This window comes from Chrysemys picta, chromosome 12 (assembly GCF_011386835.1).
Source record: "Chrysemys picta bellii isolate R12L10 chromosome 12, ASM1138683v2, whole genome shotgun sequence".
In the NCBI taxonomy this organism is placed as follows: domain Eukaryota; kingdom Metazoa; phylum Chordata; order Testudines; family Emydidae; genus Chrysemys; species Chrysemys picta.
In genome coordinates, this window is record NC_088802.1 from 18,573,517 (window position 1) to 18,596,051 (window position 22,535).

General features: G+C 52.6%; 1 protein-coding gene and 1 long non-coding RNA gene across 3 annotated transcripts; both read left to right on the forward strand.

Moving 5' to 3' along the window:
* Nucleotides 1–1,736: 1,736 nt before the first annotated feature.
* Nucleotides 1,737–3,467, forward strand: LOC135975054 (uncharacterized). Its single transcript, XR_010592111.1, has 3 exons — nt 1,737–1,794; nt 2,409–2,438; nt 3,382–3,467. It is a non-coding gene; the product is annotated as an uncharacterized LOC135975054 (long non-coding RNA).
* A 4,025-nt stretch (nt 3,468–7,492) lies between these two features.
* On the forward strand, nt 7,493–20,529 carry LOC101942078 (zinc finger protein RFP-like). 2 transcript variants are annotated; one of them, XM_024105565.3, is made up of 7 exons: nt 7,493–7,997; nt 14,146–14,241; nt 16,681–16,911; nt 17,237–17,259; nt 17,925–18,040; nt 18,653–18,697; nt 19,649–20,529. In XM_024105565.3, exons 1-7 carry the CDS (start codon nt 7,593–7,595, stop codon nt 20,167–20,169), a joined length of 1,437 nt encoding a protein of 478 aa, XP_023961333.2. In that variant the 5' UTR covers nt 7,493–7,592; the 3' UTR covers nt 20,170–20,529. The 2 variants fall into 2 exon arrangements, with proteins under 2 accessions (XP_023961333.2, XP_023961344.2); XM_024105576.3 differs by having other exon boundaries at nt 7,494–7,997; nt 18,653–18,682.
* Nucleotides 20,530–22,535: the final 2,006 nt, after the last annotated feature.

The window sequence follows — 22,535 nt, forward strand, 5'->3', positions numbered from 1 at the left end:
TCTCCGCGGAGATTTCCCATCTCAGTGAGCTGATCAGCGAGATGGAGGGGAAGTGCCAGCAGCCAGCGAGTGAATTCCTGCAGGTGAGCCCTCAGAGCCTTGGAGATATTTGGGAAATGGATGACCGGGGAGACCCATGTGGCTTGGAGTGCAGGATCCGAACACTACAATGAAAGGTTTCAGAGTAACAGCCGTGTTAGTCTGTATCCGCAAAAAGAAGAACAGGAGTACTTGTGGCACCTTAGAGACTAACAAATTTATTAGAGCATAAGCTCTAATTAATGAAATTAATAGGCAGCAGGTTCAAAACAAACATAAAAAAATGCTTCTTCATAGGCCTCACAGTCAACCTGTGGAACTCGTTGTAATGGGATGTTGTGTAGGCCAAAAGTATAACTGGATTAAAAAAAGAATTAGAGAAGTTCATGGAGGATAGGTCCATAAATAGCTGTTAGCCAAGATGGTCAGGGACACAACCCCATGCTTTGGGTGGCCCTAAAGCTCTAACTCCCAGAAGCTGGGACTGGGGATGGATCACTTGACATTGCTCTGTTCTATTCATTCCCTCTGAAGCATCTGTCAGAAAACAGGACACTGGGCTCGATGGGCTGTCAGTCTGACCCAGTATGGCCGTTCTTGTGTTGTTAGGGATCCTGGGAGAGGGGCCCCTTTGTAGGGTTTAGATTTTAATGGTCTTTTTACAGTGTTCTGGGTCCACTTATGGCCCACATCACTGGGGCAGCAGAGCTCGTTAATAACACACATTAATTCAACCGCCGCTCCTGAGGCAGAGAAATATTATTTAAATAATGTGATCCCTGTTTCATGGAGAGAAAGGGGGACTCTCTTTTGGAAATCATCCCAGGCCAGCTGCCGTTCTACCTATGACACCACTAACACCCCTGAACCAGGATCATAGTCTGGCCCATCCCAGCCTCTTCTCCACCAGCTGACTTCCTTCTCGTGGTTGTCACTCATACCTGAACTCTTTGTTCTCTGTCTCCCCCGCTCTAGGACGTCAGAAGCACCTTGGGCAGGTACATGGCTCCATCTCACTCTCAGGGACGCTGTGTGGGGAGGGGCTTGAGCACCATGCGAGGCCCACATCTCCTCAGGGCACCACGGTTAACTGTGCAGGACAGGGTCACCCCTCAGATCCTAATCTCCCCTCTGCTGACATTACTCCCTGGATTGATGCTCTTTATTCGAGACGCTGAGATGATGAAGCATGAGGACAAGTTAATAGACCCGAATAGATCAATTGAATTTCTTGTGTCCCAGGGAATGGGAATATGGACCCTTCCAGATCAGCAATGTTCGAATATGTTCAACTTGTGTCCGTTTGGCACCCTGGTGAGGTGATTTGGGGTTAGTGGTCTCCATCTATTTCTGACTGGGCAGGTGTCCACACCATAAAGCGTAACGGAGTCAATGCAGCTTGTTGGCCCATCTGCCTGCTCCACTTCCCCTCGATGTCGTCTCTTGCCAGGTCATGCTGGAAACAAACTGGACTGCTGTGGGTGAAGCTTGTGCTGCCCTTGCCTGAGCGGTACCTGCTCTGAGGCCGGGATACATAGAACAATCCAGCCTCCAGGCCCCGCAGTCCAGAAGCTTTCACTGGCATGAAATTCATCTGAAATATGGATAAAATCGTGATTTACAATCAATTAATTAGAGAATTCTGTTTCTCTCCAGGTGCGAGAAAGGGAAGTTCCAGCAGACAGTGGCGATTTCTCCTTGGTGATTTTACCCAGAAAAACATTGTACTAAAGGAGACTCTGAAGAAATTCCAAGGTATCGAGCAGGGATTGAAAAAGGAAAATGGAGTCTGATCTCTGTGAATGATGGAGGAAACGGGCTGTGTCCAATTAGCTGCGAATGTAAAACCCAGTTTAAGAACATGGAAGAAATATAGACAAAGTTTTGAATTAGCTAAGAATTTTTTTTCCAACATATAAGATATGTATGGAGAAACAATAATTGTCCGAATGTGATTCATTGTCGTCTTCCTTGCCCTAATTCTTGAGGACTGCAAAGTACTTGGTTGAGTGAAACCCTGTGCTAATGCAAAGGGCTCCATCTTCTCTTCCTGAGTCTGTTTCATTCTGGTCTGACCTGTCTAAGAATTTTCGCTTGTAGAAAGGCAAGGAACACTAAATGCCACTGAAGCCGTGTTTTTAACTATGTTATTAGTGCAGAAAAGTGTCCATAAGTCTGATACTGGCCCATCTCCATATGGGCACATTTTCCACTATGTGTCTCTCTGTATTTCTCTCTCTGGGTCTCCCTGCCTTTTTCCCTCTGTTCGTGTCCCAGAACTACAGCAGTTATTCTGATTAATTGTAGAAATCCTGCATGAAACATAATTTTGATACCATGAAATCTCTTCCTCTCCCTCTCCTCCCTAGAAGCTCTGATGTTTGAACTGCAGACAGCAAGTAAGTGGATCTCTAGCAAAAGGGGGTAGTGGAATGGGTGGGGTTTAGATGGATTGAGAGAAAAGGACAATTTGTGTTTGTGGCACTGGATTCACTTGAGGAAGAATCTTCTGAGATTGAACAAAACAGAGGCCCCCATCCATAGAGAGTGAGCATTGCAGGGGAGGGGGCTGGGGCACTCCAATATATTATCAACCCCTTAATTACTGTGCAATGTACTGACTGAGTGAGGGCTCTGACTCCTCTGTTATGCTGAGGGGTTGGGTGCCTGGTCTGACCCTTCCTTGGTGTGTCCATAGGACATTGCCCCCTTCTTTGTCTCTGTCTTTCCCTGTGGGTCCCACCTCTCCCTTCCCCCTGGGCTCTTGGGTTGCCAACTAGGCCCCTCCATCCTCTCTGTCTTTGGGAGGTCTTCTGTGGACACTGCCTCCTCCTCTCCCGTTCGCCATGGGCTGGGGGCCAACTCCCTCCCACCTCCTTCCACCCAGGGCTACTGCCTCCTCCCCTTGTCCCAGCTGCACTGGGGTTTGTGCTCCCCTCTCTGCTGCCTCCTTGATTCCCTCTGACTGGGGGTGTCTCCCCAAGAGGCGGCTGAGGCTGATGCCTCTTCGGTCCCACCCCAGGCTCTGCTGCCTGCCCCGCCCCGCCCTGTCCCTGCTGCTGGGAGTGGGGAGCGCAGCACGGGGAGCAGGAAGATGCAGCGGGGAGGAGATGGAGATGCAGAATCTGCAGCTATAACAGCACCTCTAGGCCCTGGGAGGTGGGAGCCGCGGTGAAATCCCTGCTCAGCCCCAGCACAGAGGCAGCTCCCTGAGACCCAGGACAGAGGCAGGAAATCAGGGAGGGTCCCAGCCAGGACGGGGCTGCTGGGGAGTGTGAGAAATGGTCCCAGCCTCCCCCAGCACTGAGCTCTGCCCCTAACGCTCTGATTCTCTCTCTCCAGTGAATGTGACTCTGGATCCAGACACGGCTCATTCCCAACTCATCCTGTCTGCGGGCTGGATACGTATGTTGTGCCCAACAACTCTGGAAGCGATTTCCCAACAACATTGCTGGGAGGTGGAGATGGGGGGGTGGGCGATGCTGGGTGTAAGAGTGGTCAGAGAGTCTGTGAGGAGGAAGCGGGGGCTTGAGTTTTAACCCTGAGGAGGGGATCTGGGCTGTGCAGTGGCTGCATGGGGATCAATATAAGGCTGGCACCTCCCCTGAGACCACAGTGTCACTGGGCCGGGTCCCCAGCAGGATCCGGATTTGTCGGGACTGTGACAGGGGCAGGTGGCATTTTTCAGTGTGGACAACAAGTCCCTCATCTTCACTTTCCCGCCAGCATCTTTCAATGGGGAGAGAGTCCACACTTGGTTCTGTTTCTGGGACAGAGAAACCCAGTTTAGGCTCTGTCCCTGATACACAGGGTAAAATATCCTACTGCAGGCCATGAAATGGGCTTCTCTAGTCGCTGACATCCTCGTTTCTATGACCCTGGACACTAAAGCGGGCCGGTGATCTGTTCTTCCCCCCAAAAACAACCAACCAAAACCACCTAACCCTTAGGGACATTGACCAGCCTGTTTGTCACTGTTCTCTATGATCCCGGAGGACTCTAGCATTCTGTGTAGTCAGAGAGTAAGAGGAAGATCCCGAGTGAGGGAGGCGAGTCCACAGGTGGGGAACCTTTGGAGCAAGGAGAGGGGCAGAAGACCAGGGCCGTTCTTACCCATACACAAAGCACGCAGCTATGTAGGGCACCAGGAAATTTGGGGCACCAAATTTCCTGGTGGCCTGCGCAGCTGCGTGCTGCTCCAGCCCCTGCTCTGGCTCTTCCCCAGGCCCCTGCCCCTGCTCTGCCCTGCCTCTCCGCCCTGCCCCTTCCCAGCCCCCCCCCCTGCTCCCCTGAAGCCTGCAGCCAGGCCCGACCCTGTACTCACTGCATGGTAAGTGGAGCAACCCGGCCCCAGCCTGCTCTGCTCCCCTGGCTCCCAGGCTTTGGGGGAGGGGGGAACCACCCCCTTGCACTCCCCGGCGGTGCAGCTGGGAGCCAGGGAAGCGGAGCAGGCTGGGGCCGGGTCGCTCCACTTCCCACAGGAAGTGGCCAGCCCCTGTCCCCCGACAGAGGCCTGGGAACAGCCTCCCCCGTCCCATGGAGTCCTGGGGCGGGGCCCCACACAGTCCCCCCGTGGAGGCCTGGGGACAGTAGGGCAGTAGGAATTAACACTTGAGAAAAAAGTGCATGATGTGCTACGGGAAATGGTGTTTGCCAAAAAAAATTTCCTTGAAAATAAAGATTTGCCCCTTATTTTTCATGTGGTCTTCCCTTGATTCCATCCAGCAAAAGTGGTCACTCTGCTTGTAGGTCAGAAGAAACTAGACAGACAGGGGGTTCAAAGTTCCTGTCTGTGTAACTGTAACAGAGTGTGGCTGCGGACAAACATGTCACTGTTACCAGTGGGGATCTAATGTGGGAACTTTCTCCTCTGCAATTCTTTCAATAGGATGTGCAGAGAGCCAACTTGCTGCAGGTTTGTGAGCTAGTGGCCATGGGGCGAGCCCCTAGGATGAGCAGGCAGGAGATGGAGAAGCTGAGGCTGGAGGAGAGAGAAGTCCTATCAGACTCCAGTCTCCTGCTGTTCAGATCAATGAGGAAATAACTATCAAAGCCTGTGGGATTAAGGTAAAGGCAGCGGGTGGAAGGGAAAAGAAACACACACAAACCAGGGCCGAGGGATCATGTCTCAGACATTCTGAATGAGGCCAAGACACATGGGCCAGCCTCCCATGGGAAGCTGTAGCCATTTCTGTACAAGGGCAATGGACCAAATTTATCCCTGCCCCTAAGTGGGTGCCCATCTCATTCAGTGAAGAGGGCCAGATCCCCCTCGGCATTGCTCCATGGGAGTGAATGAGCAAGAGCTCCAGGGGGAGTAAATCAGTGTAGCTTCATTGACTTAGATGGACTTCTGTCAGTTTACAGCAGTGGTCACGAGTTAATCTCTTTCTTTTCTTTTCTTTTCTTTTCTTTTCTTTTCTTTTCTTTTCTTGTGTAGCTGCTCTTAAATTAAAAGAAGAGAAAAGAAAGTCAGTGGCTTTTCCATCTGGATCACTTGTATCGATTGGATTGTCACTGTGGGGCATTGTGGGATGGCTCCTGGAGGCCAGTAACAGTCGACGTAGGCAATGCAGTGTCTACACTGACACTGCGTTGATCTAACTATATCGCCTGTGCCGTGACACCACTCGAGAAGGTAGCGTTCTTACGTCAGTGTAGAGAGGCACTTACGTCAGCCAGAGCCGAATTTAAGTGAAGACACTTCCACACCCAGGTTGACGCAAAGCTGCTTATGTCGACCCAACCATGTAGTGTAGACCAGGCCCTGGTGTGGTAACACTCAACTCCTGTTATCATGGGACAGGCAAAGCATGGGAGTGAGGAGCGGGTTACTGTGGCATAGAGAGGCTAATGAAAACTAGTTATGGTGCTGCTCCACCCACAAAGCAGCCTGGCAGCCTTAATGTAGGCCTACTTGCCAAAGCTTTACCAGTAACATTTGCCTTATTTTGGCACATCCTTGCCTGAGTCCTGTCACTAAATTTGGAGTCCTGTCACTAAAACCCTGATGATGTTAAACCACCTCCTCAAATGACATAAGCCCTCTACTGGCCCTGTTTGTCCAGTACGACACCTGTGTAGGGGCTGCATGATGGGTACCAGCAAAAACAGCCCTCCAGCAATGTCTCTGTCGCTGCCTCGGTGACTGCTGCGGTCACAATTTGGAACTCTCCCGCCAAGGGGTCACAGTGGCTGGAATCTCCCATTCCTCCACCTTTAGCCCGTGTGTTTTGGAAATTCCTCTGTCCCTGCAGCCCACCTTGGTGAGCTCAGGTGTGGCTCTACCTGCTGCTCCAGCTAAAGGTCCTGTTGCCATCTGTTCCAGGAAAGGAGTCCTAGACCAGTTGTTCTCAACCTTTTTTGGCTCAGGAGCCATTTGTCTATGTTTATGGCCTGTTGGGACCCAGTAAATAGTCTGGGGGTGGAGGCCCTGTGTTGGTTTTGGTCAGATCCTGCCCTCTGTGGCGGTTGGGTCCAGCCAGACACTCACTGCACCGTGGTGGCTCCTGCAGCTCCTGTGCTGTGGGGCTGGCTGGGCTTGGCTCTCCGTTCTGAGCATTGCAACCTCCGGGGCTGCAGTGCCGCTCAGGTTCCTCCCCATCCGCCCCTGACTGAACCAAATCTGTGTGAGGGGAGATGTGACCTGGCTCATGGGATTGCAGGGCCACTCACTCAGGTTTGGGTCCCGGCCCACGGGTTGAGTTGAGAAACCCTGGAGTAGATGTCTTCAGCCTGTGTTGGGGTGGGAGGAAGGAGCAGTGCAAGCCCTGCTACAGAATCCCCACAGACATAAAGGTGTCTATTCTCACATTTCAAAGGCCAGCCAGATGTTGGGGTAGGGCAGAGAAGAGCAGCAATGCCAGGCAAAAGGGAAGAAACTCCAGGAGTCGTACCGCCAGGCAAAGGAGGCCAATGGCCTTGCAGGGGCTGACTCCTGGCCCATCATGCTTGGCATAGACACTACCACCACCCTGTGGACACCTCCTGGGACCTGGAGGAGGGAAATCCAGCAGCGCCCAGTGGTGTTGAGCTCACTGAGGTTGCCTGCAAACAACCTGGAATTCTTCCAGTTCCAGACAAGCCCGGACACAGAACCCACTGGGAATGGGGAAGGGAGCTCAGGTGGGTACATTAATACACACTTCTTTTTTCTCTTTACATGCTTCATGGGCTTCCAAACCTCCCCCTCCCTTTCCATCCTCTTCCTTTGCCCCCTTTTGTATGGTGGCTGCATGCACACAGGCAGAGAGGGAATGAATTGCCGTTTGAAGTAGACTCACTATATTAAAAACCTGCCCTGGTAATAAAAATAAGGGATATGGTGAGCAACTTTTTAACTCAGCTTTCATTTATTTATTTTTGAGATGAGCAGTCTTTCCAGCAGAGGGGGGTCACGTTTCTCATCAGAGCCCCAGGGGCTGGGAGAACTCACAGACACAGCTGATTCTAGCTCAGCCAATGAGACAGACCCAGGAAGGGAGACACCCAATTCCTGTCCCAGATGGTTGGAAATTGAAAGTAACTTTTTGTTACTCTTCCCGCCAGAAGCAATGGCTGCAGAAAGTCTCCGGGATGAACTTTCTTGTCCCATCTGCCTGGAGTATTTCACAGACCCGGTGACTATTGAGTGTGGGCACAACTTCTGCCGGGCCTGCATCAGCCAGTGCTGGGTGGAGACGGAGCCAAACTTCTCCTGCCCCCAATGCAGAGAAACCGCCCAGCAGAGAAACCTGCGGCCCAACCGGCAGCTGGGGAACGTGGTGGAGTTAGTGAAAGGACTGAGGTTCCAGGTGGTGACAGAGCCCAAGTGGGAGAGAATGTGTGAGAAGCACCAGGAGGCTCTGAAACTTTTCTGTGAGGAGGATCAAACCCCCATCTGCGTGGTGTGTGATAAATCTAAGGCTCACAAATCTCACAAGGTGGTTCCCATAGAGGAGGCTGCCCAGGAGTACAAGGTAGGAAATCTCCGCCAAGCATCAGTGTTTGCATCTACGGGGTTTTTCATAGGGTTACCATACGTCCGGATTTTCCCGGACATGTCCGGCTTTTTGGGACTCAAATCCCCGTCCGGGGGGAAATCCCAAAAAGCCGAACATGTCCGGGAAAATCCTGGGCCAGGGGCTGGCCCGGGGCCGGCGGGTGCGCTGAGCCGGCGGTGCCTGGCGGCCGGGGGGTGCGCCGGGCCGGCGGGGACCGGCGGTGCGCCGGGTGGCCGGGGAGTGTGGGGTGCGCCGGGCCACCGGGGACCGCTGGTGCCGTGGGGGGCGCCGGGCCGCCGGTGCCGGGTGGCTGGGGAGTGCGCCGGGCCGCCGGGGGGTGTGCTGGGCCGCTGGGGACCGGCGGTGCCGGGGGGTGCGCCGGGCCGGCGGTGCCGGTCAGCCGGGGGGTGCGCCGGGCCGCCGGGGGGTGTGCTGGGCCGCCGGGGACCGGCGGTGCCGGGCGGCCGGGGGGTGCGCCGGGTCGGCGGTGCCGGGCGGCCGGGGGGTGCGCCGGGCCGCCTGGGGTGCTGGGTGGCTGGGGAGTGCGCCGGGCCACCGGGGGGTGCGCCGGGCCGCCGGGGGCCGGCGGTGCCGGGCCGCCGGGGACCGGCGGTGCTGGGTGGGCCAGGGGCCCGGGGCTGCTGGGCGGGCCAGGGGTGCTGGGCGGGGATCCGGGGGCCGGGCCGGGGGTGTTCGACCGGGGGTCCAGGGGCCGGCAGTTCTGGGCGGGCCGGGGGTGGTCGGCCAGGGCTGGAGCCGACCCAGGCTGGAGCCGCTCGGGGGCCAGCCTGGGCCGCGCCTCCTCCCCCCACACCCCCCCCCTTACCTGCTTCAGGCTTCCCGCGAATCAAATTTCCGCGGGAAGCAGGGGAGGGGGCGGAGACTTTGGGGAAGGGGCGGAGTTGGGGCGTGGGCGGGGCTGGGGGCGGGGCCGGGGCCCCGTGGAGTGTCCTCCTTTTGGAGGCCCAAAATATGGTAACCCTAGTTTTTCAGATCTATTTCGAGGCCCAGAGTACAGCTGCTCATGCAGACATCATGTAGCCTGCGGCCATAACTGTAGGTTCCCAGACTTCCAATGTTTGGGTTTCCTTCTAGTCTCACCGGAACTCCTCATGTCCTGCTGTCATAAAGGATGTTTTTTTTTTTTTTTTGTTAACTACAGTGTTGTGATAAAGATTTTTTAACCTTCCACATGGATCTCTGCTCTGACTTGAGGACCAATTTCCAGTAGTGGGTGGGGAAAAATATTCATTCTCTTGTGATGCCCTTTTCCTCAGCTAGTATTTCTATTCCAACACATGTTCCTGCTGAGAGGGACACACCGGAACCAGGACTGCCAGCCCCCACTATTTTAAAATCCTGAGATCTTTGAAAAGATCAGACTCTGGGAATTTATCCTCCCACGCTCTGCTTCATTCATTTCAAACCAACAGAGCAATGATTTGATTCTCAGCAAAAGATGCTGGTGGATGCGAGGTTGAGGCAGTGGTGTTGTCAGAACTCCTGACTGGTGGACAGATGATGAAACCCAGTTTGCGCTCCTAGTCCCCAGGTGTCAGAATGAACTAGTTTAGGGTGACCAGATCGCAAGAGTGAAATATCAGGACACATTGGGTGAGTGGAGCGGGGGGAGGGGAGAGGACGACAATGACAGACACAGGTGCACAGAGCCATGAGAGTGGGCCCGAGGAAGCTGCGAGAGGGGTTGTACGGCTCCTGCTGCAGCCCACACCACAAGCCACAGGGCAAGGACACCTATGGAATTCAATGAGAATTTTGCATGTGAATTGATGTACCTAGTTCTGAGATTATAAAGCCAGAAGGGATCCGGTGATCACCTGGTCTCACTGCCTGTATAGCACAGACATAGAACTTTCCCAAAATAATTCCTAGAGGATAGCTTTTAGAAAAAGCTTTTAGAAAAACACCATGACCCTTAGTATATTGTTAATTGTTAATTACTCTCACCATTGAAAAGGTATGCCTTATATCCAGGCTGAATTGGTCTAGCTGCAACTTCCAACCGTTGGCTCATGCTCTACCTTTCTCTGCTAGACAGAAGTGCCCATTATTAACTATTTGTTCCCCATGTAGATACTTACAGTCTATAACCAAGTCACTTCTTAACCTTCTTTTTGTTAAGCTAAATAGATTGAGGTCTTTGAGTCGATCGCTATAAGGCATGTTTTATAATCCTTTAATCAGTCTTGTGACTCTTCTCTGAACACTCTCCAATTTATCAATATCCTTCTTAAATTGTGCACACCAGAACTGGACACAGTATTCCAGCAGTGGTTGCACCGGTGCCAAATACAGAGATAAAATAACCTCTCTACTCCTGCTTGAGATTCCCCTATTTAGGCATCTGGTCACCCTATTTCTGTATGCATTTCCCCAGGTTTTTTTGTAAAAATCAAAACTGAACTGCCCCAGAAATTCTGGCATGTGGAATCATCGTGAAACTCGCATGGCTCCAACCCTGCCGATGAACCTTTAGATCCACTGCACAGACTTCTGCCACTTGAGCTAATGGAGTAAATGATGGCAGAGGCAGTAGGTTGTCATCCTCTATGTGATAGATCAGCTCTATAGGGGGATGAGACACTTTTTTTGCCACTGGGTTTCACAGATATCTGCTGACAGAAGAGGAACTGTGAAACTCAGGAATCCTGGGTCTATTCCAGGCTCCTGAATGGAGTGGTCTCTAGTAGTCAAAGACCCTTCTCCCCCCGTCCCCTCCAGTCTATGTCTATCCTATTGCTGTCTAACCCGCCCCAGCTCCTCATCTTATTTCAACAGCCCCCCACTACCGCTCTGGATTCCTTGTCCCAGTTTCCTGGTCCTGTCTCACTCTCCTCTCTCCCCGCCCCCATCCCTCAGATGGGATGTTCGTTCCAGACTGGCAAAATTATAAGGCTTCCCAACATTTCAACACTTCCCATTCTAAATTTGTGGTTGCTTAACTATAGGCTAGCTCTGCCTACAACAAAGCATATTCAGAACCTCTGATTAAAGGGATTATAAGTGTAGCAACCTCCATCATAGCTAGTCACCAAAGATTGAACCCGAGCCATCCAGACTTAAAAGCATGAGCTTCTACTACTTGAGTTCAAGATATAACTCCCTTAGCTGGTAGCTATACAGTTATCCTCTAAAAATCCACCAGAGGAGGGCACAAAACACATGTTGGACAGTGAATTACAAAAGTGCCAAATATTATTATTACACTTGCAATACTCTTCACAATGAACATCAGCAGGGGATAAACTGGGAGTTTAAGAATATTTGGAAAACAATTTTAGAATAACATTCAGTGCTGTGGTTTAAAAGAAAAAAAACCTGTTAAAACTCATAACTTAGCAGTATTTAGTGTTTGAAAAAAAACAACTTTTAGGAGCTATGGGATACAAGTTAAGAATGTTGAAACAGGAAGATGTTATGCATAGTTACCACTTGGGCAAGGCAGCGTGCTATGTAATACTTGCAAGATTTCACTGTAATGTTTTACAATATATAGCAGCGCAATGCTGATTCCATTGATATTGTTGAGCAATTCATGCTGATTTTATTTCAGCCCACATCTTAATAGTTTTGAATACTATAGATCACAATTTTCAGCTCAGTTGGTCTGAACATGCAGAGCTTTAAAACTGCTATGCTCTAAACTGTATATTAACTACAATTTTATAAACCTGCATGTCAGAGAACTGTGTGCCACTACTACTAGACAGTGGCACAAGGCAATTCAGTGTGAATCACAGAAATGTAGGAGTGGAAGGGACATCAACAGGTCATCTAGTCAAACCCCAGCACTGAGGCTGGACTGAGTAATAACAACACTAGACCATCCTTGACAGGTGTTTGTCTAACCTCTTATAAAACTCCAATGACTGCTATTCCATAACCTCTCTAGGTAATTTGTCCAGAGCTTAACTACCTTTACAGTTAGGAAGTTTTTCCTAATGTCTAACCTAAATCTCCCTTGCTACAATTTAAGCCCATTGCTTCTTTTTCCTGCATGTCCTGAGTGGGACTGGAGTGGGTCCAGGCAGTGGGATTGGGGGAGGGAGGTCGAGGAAGTCAGTGGGTGTGTGGGGATGGACCAGGGGAAGCAGGGTGGAGGATCTGAGGGGGACAGAACTGGGACTGGGGGAATCGGGGGGGGGGGGGGGGCTGAGGGGGATGGGACAGGACTGGGATGGGGGGAGTAGGGTAGGGGCTGAGGGGAGCCTGAATGGGACAGGGTAGAGAGCTGTGTAGAGTGGGGCGGGGGGGACAATGGGGCTGGGCTGGGGAGGGTCGGGGGGTTGGGGAGAGGGACAGGGTCTGGAGGGGATGAGACAGAGGGGAGCAGGACTGGAATGAGGGGAAGTTGAGGGGGGGACAGCAGGGGGAGCGATGGGGGTGGGATGACGGGAGAGGCTGAAGAAGAGATTTGTGGTAGGGCAGGGACTGAGGGCAGTGGGTTCGGGGTGGGAGGTACAGGGGAGACTGCGGGGGAGGCTGAGGGAACAGGGTCAGGGTGGGGGCTGAGGGCAGTGGGTCGGGTCTACACTGGCACCTCTCAGCATTGCTGTGCCAGGCGGCAGACCTGCACCAGTGCTTCCCTGGCGATGGAAGAGTCCTCAGTGGAAATGCAGACTTCATGACACAGACCCTCCTCGTCACTTCAAACCTGGTGCTGCTCTGGTCAGTCACTAGGCTCTTGTCACTTTCAAACCCATGCAGGGTATCTGGCTCTTTTTCAGTTCTCAGGTTAAGAAAAGCCTCTGCATTTTGTGAGGGCTTCAGCATTCACATTCCTACTTGACAAACTGTCTGCCTGACACATTGCTCCCAGGGCATTCATCTTTATTCATTATCGGTAGGTCCATCAGATTAACGAGCAACACAGGGGGAAGCAACACAATGGTGTCAAGGATTTTTAATTTTTCAAACCACTTTGGCCTCAACAGGGATAACAGCAAATCTGGACAGAGCAGATGGATGTCAGGATGGGTTTGGGTATTTATTTATTTATTTTAAGTGAAAATGTTTGGGTCTGAGCAAAGGCTGCAAACTTCCCTTTGGAAACCTCTGCTGATCTTTTGCCCCAGGGGCTAACGACAGCCTGGAATCCGGGACAGATTTCCACATCCATGCAGGGTGAGATGATCGAGGGGAGGGAAGGGGAGGGACTGTGGGGGAGGCTGTTGGAACAGGGGCAGGGACTGAGGGCAGTGGGTCGGGTGAGATGATGGGGGGAGGGGAGGGACTGTGCGGGAGGCAGAGGGAACAGGGTCAGGGGGGCTGAGGGCAGTGGGTTGAGGGTGGGAGGTACAAGGGGACACTGCGGGGGAGGCTGAGGGAACAGGGTCAGGGTGGGGGCTGAGGGCAGTGGGTCTGAGGGGAGTCCCCCCAGAGGGACCTGCCAGGGGGCCAGGTGAGCCCAGCAGTGCTTACCTGGAGCAGCTCCCAGGAAGCATCCAGCAGGCAGGTCTCTCCCAGTCCCTCTGGCCCCTTCCTAGGGTCGGGTCGAGGGGAGGGGGGCAGGAGGGGTCTCTGCCCGGCAACCACTGCCTGCTGCCAGTCTATAAGCCCCGCCCTGCTGCAGCACGCAGGGGAGCGAGACCTCCTCGCTGCCTCTCTGTGTGCCGGGGCAGGGGCAGGGCTGCACTTTGCAGGCTTCTGCCGGCTGGGCGGTGGGCCCCGTGGGCTGGCGCCGCCATGCCGGGAGCTCAGCTGCGCGCTGCCCCAGGGCCCAGGGAGGAAAGGTGAGTGGAGCCGGTGGCGCTGGCTTGCTGCGGTCCCCCTCAGATAGGGTGACCAGACGTCCCGACCAATGTAAGTTCGGGACGCGGGACAAGTCCCCTAAAATCGGGACTGTCCCGATAATATTGGAACGTCTGGTCACCCAAAACTAGTTCTCCTTTGCTACCTGCTGCTTTCCACCAGTTCCTGCATTGTCCATGGCCTGGCCTGTGAGTTGCCATGTGGGTGCTCTCCTGGCCTGCTGCTGTAATAGGCTGGAACCGTAAATCCGTGCAGCAGCGTTATTGCATGGGGAGGGAGGGAATCATTGCTCCTCAAGCTCCAAAAGAAAAAAAATTAACACCCCCCGCTCCCCCCATTTGTCTTTGCCCAGGAACAATTCCAGACCCGACTGCAGGCTCTGAAAAAAGAGAGAGAAAAGCTCCTGGGATGGAAATTGACAGGAGAGAAGAGAAGCTCACAGTACCTGGTAGGTGCCCAGTGGTGTTACCCAGCAGGGTCGTGGGGATGAATGTGTGGGAGGATTGTGCGTCTCCGGCACCGTGTGCTTCTGGTTTGGGATCGTGTGTGTCTCTCTCTGCTCCCCTCCATGGGCTGGAGTGAGACTGGGACTCCTTGCCTGGCTCGGGCTAGGACAGATTCCCCAGGAGCTCTGGGCAGCCTTGGGACAGGGCAGATGCTGATCGAATCCAGCAGCAGGTGCAGCCTGTGCTCCCCTCTGCTCAGAATGGACGGGATGTGGGGTCATGGTCCTACCTTCTCCCTTCAGCTCTGGCAGTGCCAAGGCTGCATTAATGCTCCATCCCCAGCTATCAGAGAGGCCTGCTCGGCTCGGCTTCAGGCTTGATCTTTGCCTGTGTCTGCACACGCTGTCTGTTTCGCTCTATGCCAGGGGTGGGCAAATCGGCCCTCGGGCTGGATCCGGCCCATCAGGGCTTTGGATCTGACCCGCAGGACTGCCGGCACCACGTCCCTGCGGCCTCTGTGGCGGGGGCTAGAGGGCTCCGCGCACTGCCCTCGCCTGCAGGCACTGCCCCCCGCAGCTCCCATTGACCGGGAACAGGGAACCGCGGCCAATAGGAGCTTCGGGAGAGGTACCTGCAGGTGAGGGCAGCATGCGGAACCCTCTGCCCCACCCTCCTCCAGGGTCCGCAGGGATATGGTGCCAGCCGTTTCCTGCCCTGGCTCTGGTGCGCGCCGCTGCCACCCCGGAGCCGCTCTAAGTAAGTGGCATCGGGCCAGAGCCCGAACCCCAAACCCACCCTGCACCCCAACCCTCTGCCCCGAGCCCCCTCCCACACTCCTCCTGCACCTCATCCCCCTGCTGCACCCCTCTTGCACCCCAACCCCCTGCCCTGAGCCCTCTCCTACACCCTGCACACCTGCTGAGCCCCAACCCCTTGCTCTGAGCCCCTTCCTGCACACTGCACCCCCTCCCACACCTTGCACTCCCTCCCACACCCCAGCCCTACATTCATGGCCCTGCATGCAATTTCCCCACCCAGATGTGGCCCTCGGGCCAAAAAGTTTGCCCACCCCTGCGCTATAAGGTGCAGTTGAAGCTGTGTCAGTCCCAGGATGTTGGAGAGACAAGGGGGAGAGGTGAGATCTTTGATTGCACCAATTTCTGTTGGTGAGAGAGACAAGCTTACACACTACCCAGAGCTCTTCTTCAAGTCTGGGCTGGAGAGCTCTGGGTGGCTCGAAAGCTTCTCTCTCTCTCCGACGGAAGTCGCTCCAATCAAAGAGATCACCTCAGCCCCTTGTCTCTCTCTATTATAGATGAGCACTAGAGTGTCAATAGCTGAGTGACAGCCAAGCTCTCATGCTAAGTGCTCATGGTTTCATAGGGCTCTTAAACTCACCTGCTTCCTGACGTTGTCTTGGAAAATCACTGTGCCCCATCCAGGCATGAGACAGGGTAATTGGACCGAATCAGAGTCATGTGGCCGAGGGGCTACAGAGGTGAAGGGCTCAGACGAAAAGAACCTGACATTCAATTTGTCTCCCATTCTCATAATTTTCTGGGCCCGCCTATGGCTCAGATCATTGCACCGATCAACCCCAACTGAGCTGAGTCTGACTGGATTTCACCTTGGCTAGTGTCTGGCACCCAGGGCCACACCAGGGAAGCAGCATCTTAGAAGTTATTAGAGGCTCTGTGAATATGCATAGATCTTGGATACGCACATGGGAAAGTGATATGAGCATGCTCCAGGAGACAAGTGCACCTCAAGCCAGAGTGCGGAGTGGTAGCAGGCAGCTGTGGAAAGGGGGCAGAGTTAAGGTTGGGTGGCAGTGTGTGTGGGAGGCACGACCTTAACTCTGCATTCCCTTGCTTTCAGAGCTGTGTTTGTCTTCACTTCATTCTTGATTTCATGGTACAAGTTTATGGCCTGGGGCTGCACTAGAGATCCTGATCTCTGCACTAACACAGTTAGCTTTTAGGGACTGAATTCTCATGTCTCTCCAGAGGTGTGGCTAGGCGTCCTTCTGGGGCATGTGAATATCAGGAACTTCCTCAGTGAAACTTGGGAGTTTTGGTTTGTTTTCTTATTTTAATTTGGGTTTTCTTTACCCCGTTCGGTCTCTCTCAGGAAGTCTCTGCTCGTGTACCTTGGAGTCCTGTCCTTTCTGCTACTGGAAGGACTGAGATTGTCAGAGGTCATCGATCACAACAGAATTAAACCATGTCAGATGGGAAGGGAATTTAGGGCAAGTTGGGACTTCCTAGGAAAACCTTTTCTCTGGTCAAATGGGGAAAGTTTCTGTCTGTTTTTGAGGTGCTGAATACTTAGAGGTTGCAATGAAATTCCCCCTCCTGCTGACACAGGGCTGTGTGAAATCTCCCCTGCCTGTTGGTGTGTCCTTGACGTGCCCTTTCCCTGTTTGTGCCTCATCTTTACAGGGAAAGACAGAAGCTGAGAGAGAGGAAATTGTGGCTCAATTTAAGCAGCTGCACCAGTTTCTCGAGAAAGAAGAGCGACTTCTGCTGGCCCGACTGGGAGATCTGGAGAAGGAGATTGTGAAGCTGCAGGATGAAAATATCACCAAACTCTCCGCTGAGATTTCCCGTCTCAGCGAGCTGATCAGCGAGATGGAGGGGAAGTGCCAGCAGCCAGCGAGTGAATTCCTGCAGGTGAGACCTCGGAGCCTTGGAGATATTTGGGAAATGGATGAATGGGGAGACCCATGTGGCTTGGAGTGCAGGATCCTAACACTACAGTGGAACTCACTGTTTCTAGTTTTTACATAGGAATCCTCACTCTCGCTCTCTCTTTAATGGTACCTCATTTTATTGTTATGAACTACTGTTAAAATGTAAATTCTCTGGTTTATGATCACTTCCACTTGCTTCTGTTTTATTATTCTCTTTTGTATTATTAATAATTTGATTAGGGGTATAGAACAGCTTCCATATCACTTGTAACGGAGCTCTTTTTTCTCTGTCTCCTCCTCTCTAGGACGTCAGAAGCACGTTGAGCAGGTACATGGCTTCGTCTCACTCTCAGGGACAAGTTACTGTGCGGGGGAGGGTCTTGAGCCCCATGCGAGGCCCACATCTCCTCAGGGCACCATGGCCAACTCTGCGGGGCAGGGTCACCCCTCAGATCCAAATCTGCCCTCTGCTGACTTTACTCCTGGGATTGATGCTCTTTATTCGAGACGCTGAGATGATGAAGCATGGGGGCAGGTTAATAGACCAGAATAGATCTATTAAATCTCTTGTGTCCTGTGGAACGGCAATACGGACCCTTCCAGAGCAGCAGTAGTCAAATATGTCCAGCTTGGGTCTGTTTGGCACCCTGTGTGAGGTGATTTGGGGTTAGTGGTCTCCATCCATTTCTGACTGGGCAGGTGTGCACGCTAAAAAGCTTAGCGGAGTCAATGCAGCTTGTTGGCCCATCTGCCTGCTCCACTTCCCCTCGATGTCGTCTCTTGCCAGGTCATGCTGGAAACAAACTGGGCTGCTGTGGGTGAAGCTTGTGCTGCCATTGCCTGAGCGGTACCTGCTCTGAGGCCAGGATACATAGAACAATCCAGCCTCCAGGCCCCGCAGTCCAGAAGCTTTCACTGGCATGAAATTCATCTGAAATGAGGATAAAATCGTGATTTACAATCAATTAATTAGAGAATTCTGTTTCTCTCCAGGTGCGAGAAGGGGAAGTTCCAGAAGCCAGTGGCGATTTCTCCAGATCTGGCAAAGAGACTTGGTGATTTTACCCAGAAAAACATTGTACTAAAGGAGACTCTGAAGAAATTCCAAGGTATTGAGCAGGGATTGAAAAAGGAAAATGGAGTCTGATCTCTGTGAATGTTGGAGGAAACAGGCTGTGTCCAATTAGCTGCGAATGTAAAACCCAATTTAAGAACATGGAAGAAATATAGACAAAGTTTTGAATTAGCTAAGCAAATTTTTCCCCTACACAAGAGATTTATGGAAAAACAAGCATAGTCCGAATGTGATTCATTGTCACCTTGTTTGCCCTAATTCTTGAGGACTGCAAAGAACTTGGCTGAGATAAATTCTGTGCTAACGCAAAGGGCTCCATCTTCTTGTCCTGATTCTGTTTCATTCCAGTCTGACCTGTCTAAGAATTTTTTCTTGTAGAAAGGAGAGAAACACTAAATGCCACTTAAGCCATGTTTATAACCATGTTATTAGTGCAGAAAGGGGTCCATAAGCCTGATATTGGCCCATCTCCATAGGCAAATTTTACACTATATTTTTACACTTTGTTTCTTACTCTGGGTCTCCCTGCCTTTTCCCCTCTGTTCATGGCCCAGAACTAAAGCACAGTTATTCTGATTATTTGTAGAAATCCTGCATGAAACATAATTTTGTACATGAAATTTCTTTCTCTTCCTCTCCTCCCTAGATGCTCTGATGTTTGAACTGCAGACGGCAAGTAAATGGATCTCTGGTAAAAGGGGGTAGGGGAATGGGTGGGGTTTTAGATGGATTGAGAGAAAAGGACAGTTTGTATTTGTGTCACTGGATTCACTTGAGGAAGAAGCTTCTGAGATCAAACAAAACAGGGGCCTCCTTCCATAGAGTGAGCATTGCAGGGGAGGGGGCTGGCCTTAAGCACTCCAATATATTATTAACCTCTTAATTGCTGTGCAATGTACCGAGTGAGGGTTCTGACTCCTCTGTTATGCTTAGGGGGTGGGTGCCTGGTCTGACCCTTCCTTGGTGTGTCCATAGGACATTGCCCCCTTCTTTGTCTCTGTCTCTCCCTGTGGGTCCCACCTCTCCCTTCCCCCTGGGTTCTTGGGTTGCCAGCTAGGCCCCTCCATCCTCTCTGTCTTTGGGAGGTCTTCTGTGGACACTGCCTCCTCCTCCCCCATTCACCATGGGCTGGGGGCCCTGCCCTGGTGTACCCACCAACTCCCCCCCACCCCCTTCCACCCAGGGCTACTACCTCCTCCCCTTGTCCCAGCTGCACTGGGGTTTGTGCTCCCCTCTCTGCTGCCTCCTTGATTCCCTCTGACTGGGGGTGTCTCCCCAAGAGGCGGCTGAGGCTGATGGCCCTTCGGTCCCACCCCAGACTCTGCTGCCTGCCCCGCCCCGCCCTGTCCCTGCTGCTGGGAGTGGGGAGCCGCAGCACGGGGAGCAGGAAGATGCAGCAGGGGAGGAGATGGAGATGCAGAATCTGCAGCTATAACTGCACCTCTAGGCCCTGGGAGGTGGGAGCCGCGGTGAAATCCCTGCTCAGCCCCAGCACAGAGGCAGCTCCCTGAGACCCAGGACAGAGAGGCAGGAAATCGGGGAGGGTCCCAGCCAGGACAGGGCTGCTGGGCAGTGTGAGAAATGGTCCCAGCCTCCCCCGGCACTGAGCTCTGCCCCTAACGCTCTGATTCTCTCTCCCCAGTGAATGTGACTCTGGATCCAGACACGGCTCATCCCCAACTCATCCTGTCTGAAGATCGGAAACATGTGAGACGGGGAAACACACCACAGCGACTGCCCAACAACCCTGAGAGATTTGACCCTGAGCCCTGTGTGCTGACCTGTGAGGGATTCACCTCAGGGAGACATTGCTGGGAGGTGGAGATGGGGGGTGGGCGATGCTGGGCTGTGGGGGTGGCCAGAGAGTCTGTGAGGAGGAAGCGGGGGTTGAGTTTTAACCCTGAGGAGGGGATCTGGGCTGTGCAGTGGCTGCATGGGGATCAATATCAGGCTCGCACCTCCCCTGAGACCACAGTGTCACTGGGCCGGGTCCCCAGCAGGATCCGGGTTTGTCTGGACTGTGACGAGGGGCAGGTGGCGTTTTTCAGTGTTGAAAACAAGGCCCCGATCTTCACTTTCCCACCAGCATCTTTCAATGGGGAGAGAATCCGCCCTTGGTTCTGTTTTTGGGACAGTGAAACCCAGCTGAGACTCTGTTCCTGATGCACAAGGTTATCTATCCCCCTGCAGGCCATGAAATGGGCTTCTCTAGACTCTGGCACCCTCATTTCTACAACCCGGGAATCTAAAGTGGGCTGGTGACCTGTTCTCCCCCCTCCAAAAAACCAACCAACCAAAACCACCCAACCCTCAGGGACACTGACCAGCCTGTTTGTCACTGTTCTCTATGATCCCAGAGGACTCTAGCATTCTGCCTGGTCAGAGAGCAAGAGGAGGAGTCCTGGGTGAGGGAGGACAGTACAGGTGGCAAATATTTGGGGCAGGGGAGGGACAGGAGAAAATGGCTAATCTTCACTTTTGATGAGTGTTTTCTAGAATTTAATAAAGTTATTTTTATATCAAGCCCGCGGAGGTTGTGTTTTATGGTTCCCACGCTCATTGGCTGGTGCTGGCGTTTTTGTTTTTTCACCAAGTGGATTCTGTATCTTCACAGCTGTAAAAATGCTGAAATGTTTGTGTCTCACAATGATTTCTCCTGTCTCCTGCTGGGTAAAATATAGCACTAAACCCAGGAGCCCTCAGAACTACTTGATTCACCAGTGTGGGGTTTGTTTGCTTTTTACTGACATGCTCGGTGGGGTCGAGATGGGTTACAGGCCATTAGAATTGCAACAAAAGCAAAGCCTCTGGAATTGCAACAATACTAATGATCATGTCTCTGCTAGGCCACGTTCAGGTGCTTTCACCCAGTGTCTGTTGGATCCGAATTTCCCAGCCTGGGCGCATCAAGCATTCAGACAGTACAGTGACATGGAGCGAGTTACTGGTCCAAACTTTTCATAGAGGAGGGTCACATGCGTAGTTGTGCGGAACCTCTACTGGCCACGTTCAGAAACAAAAGGGCATCATCATCTGTTTGACGAGACTTTGGACATACAGTGTGTGCAAGGTTATGCTGTGCAGAAGATGCCATTTTACTCTACAAAAGGGCAATGATCCAAATTCATCCCTGCCGCTAAGTGGGTGCCCACCTCATTCAATGAGGTGCCAGATCCCTCTCTGCTGCACATTGGTGTTTTTCCATTGAAGTGAATGGGCAAGAGCTCCAAGGGGAGTAAATAAGTGTAGCTTCATTGACTTAAATGGACCTCTGTCAGCTTACAGCAGTGGTCACGAGTTAATCTTTCTTTCTTTCTCTTTGTTTCTAGTGTAGCTGCTCTTAAATTAAAATTAAAAGAAGAGAAAAGAAAGGCAATGGCTCTCCCACCAGGAGCGCTTGTATCGATTGGATTGTCAGTTTGGGGCATTGTGGGAGGGCTCCTGGAGGCCAGTAACAGTCGACATAAGCAATGCAGTGTCTACACTGACACTGTGTTGACCTAACTACATTGAACGTGACCCGATACCGCTCGAGGAGGTGGAGTTCTTACATCGGCGTAGAGAGCCACTCACGTCGGTGGAAGCCAGATTTAAGTGACGACACTTCCACAGCCAGGTTGACGGAAGGCACTTTTGTTGACTTAATGGTTTAGTGTAGACCAGGCCCTGGTGTGGTAACACTCAACTCCTGTTATCATGGGACAGGCAAAGCATGGAAGTGAGGAGCGGGTTACTGTGGCATAGAGAGGCTAATGAAAACTAGTTACGGTGCTCCTCTACCCACAAAGCAGGCCTACAGCCTTAACATAGGACTACTCGCAAAAGCTTTACTAGTAACATTTGCCTTATTTTGGCACATCCTTGTCCGCCTCCATGCTCAATTTTGAGTCCTGTCACTAACCCTGATGAAGTAAAACCACCACAAATGACAAAAGCCCTCTACTGGCCCTGTTCGTCCAGTATGATGCCTGTGTGGGGGCTGCATGATGGGTACCAGCAAAAATAACCCTCCAGCAATGTCCCTGTCGCTGCTCGGGTGACTGCTCCGATCACAATTTGGAACTCTCCCGCCAAGGGGTCACAATTTGGAACTCTCCCGCCAAGTGGCTGGAATCTCCCATTCCTCCACCTTTAGCCCATGTGTTTTGGAAATTCCTCTGTCCCTGCAGCCCACCTTGGTGAGCTCAGGTGTGGCTCTACCTGCTGCTCCAGCTAAAGGTCCTGTTGCCGTCTGGTCCAGGAAAGGAGTCCTACATCAGTGGTTCTCAACCTTTTGGGGCTCAGGAGCCATTTGTCAATATTTATGGCCTGTTGTGACCCAGTAAATAGCCTGGGGGTGGAGGGCCTGGGGTGGTTTCGGTTGGATCCTGCTCTCTGGAGGGGTTGGGTGACCAGCCAGGCACTCACCGCACAGTGGTGGCTCCTGTAGCTCCTGTGTTGTGGGGCTGGCTGGGCTTGGCTCTCCGTTCTGGGCGTTGCAACCTCCAGGGTTGCAGTGCTGTTCGGGTTCCTCCCCATCCCCCCCTGAC

What these genes read in the sequence shown, in the direction of transcription:
- LOC101942078 (XM_024105565.3), top strand. Translation starts at nt 7,593, where the DNA reads ATGGCTGCAGAAAGTCTCCGGGATGAACTTTCTTGTCCCATCTGCCTG. An exon ending in CAGCGAGTGAATTCCTGCAG is followed by an intron (nt 16,912 to 17,236) that starts GTGAGACCTCGG and finishes CCTCCTCTCTAG; the next exon opens with GACGTCAGAAGCACGTTGAG. An exon ending in GTCAGAAGCACGTTGAGCAG is followed by an intron (nt 17,260 to 17,924) that starts GTACATGGCTTC and finishes GTTTCTCTCCAG; the next exon opens with GTGCGAGAAGGGGAAGTTCC.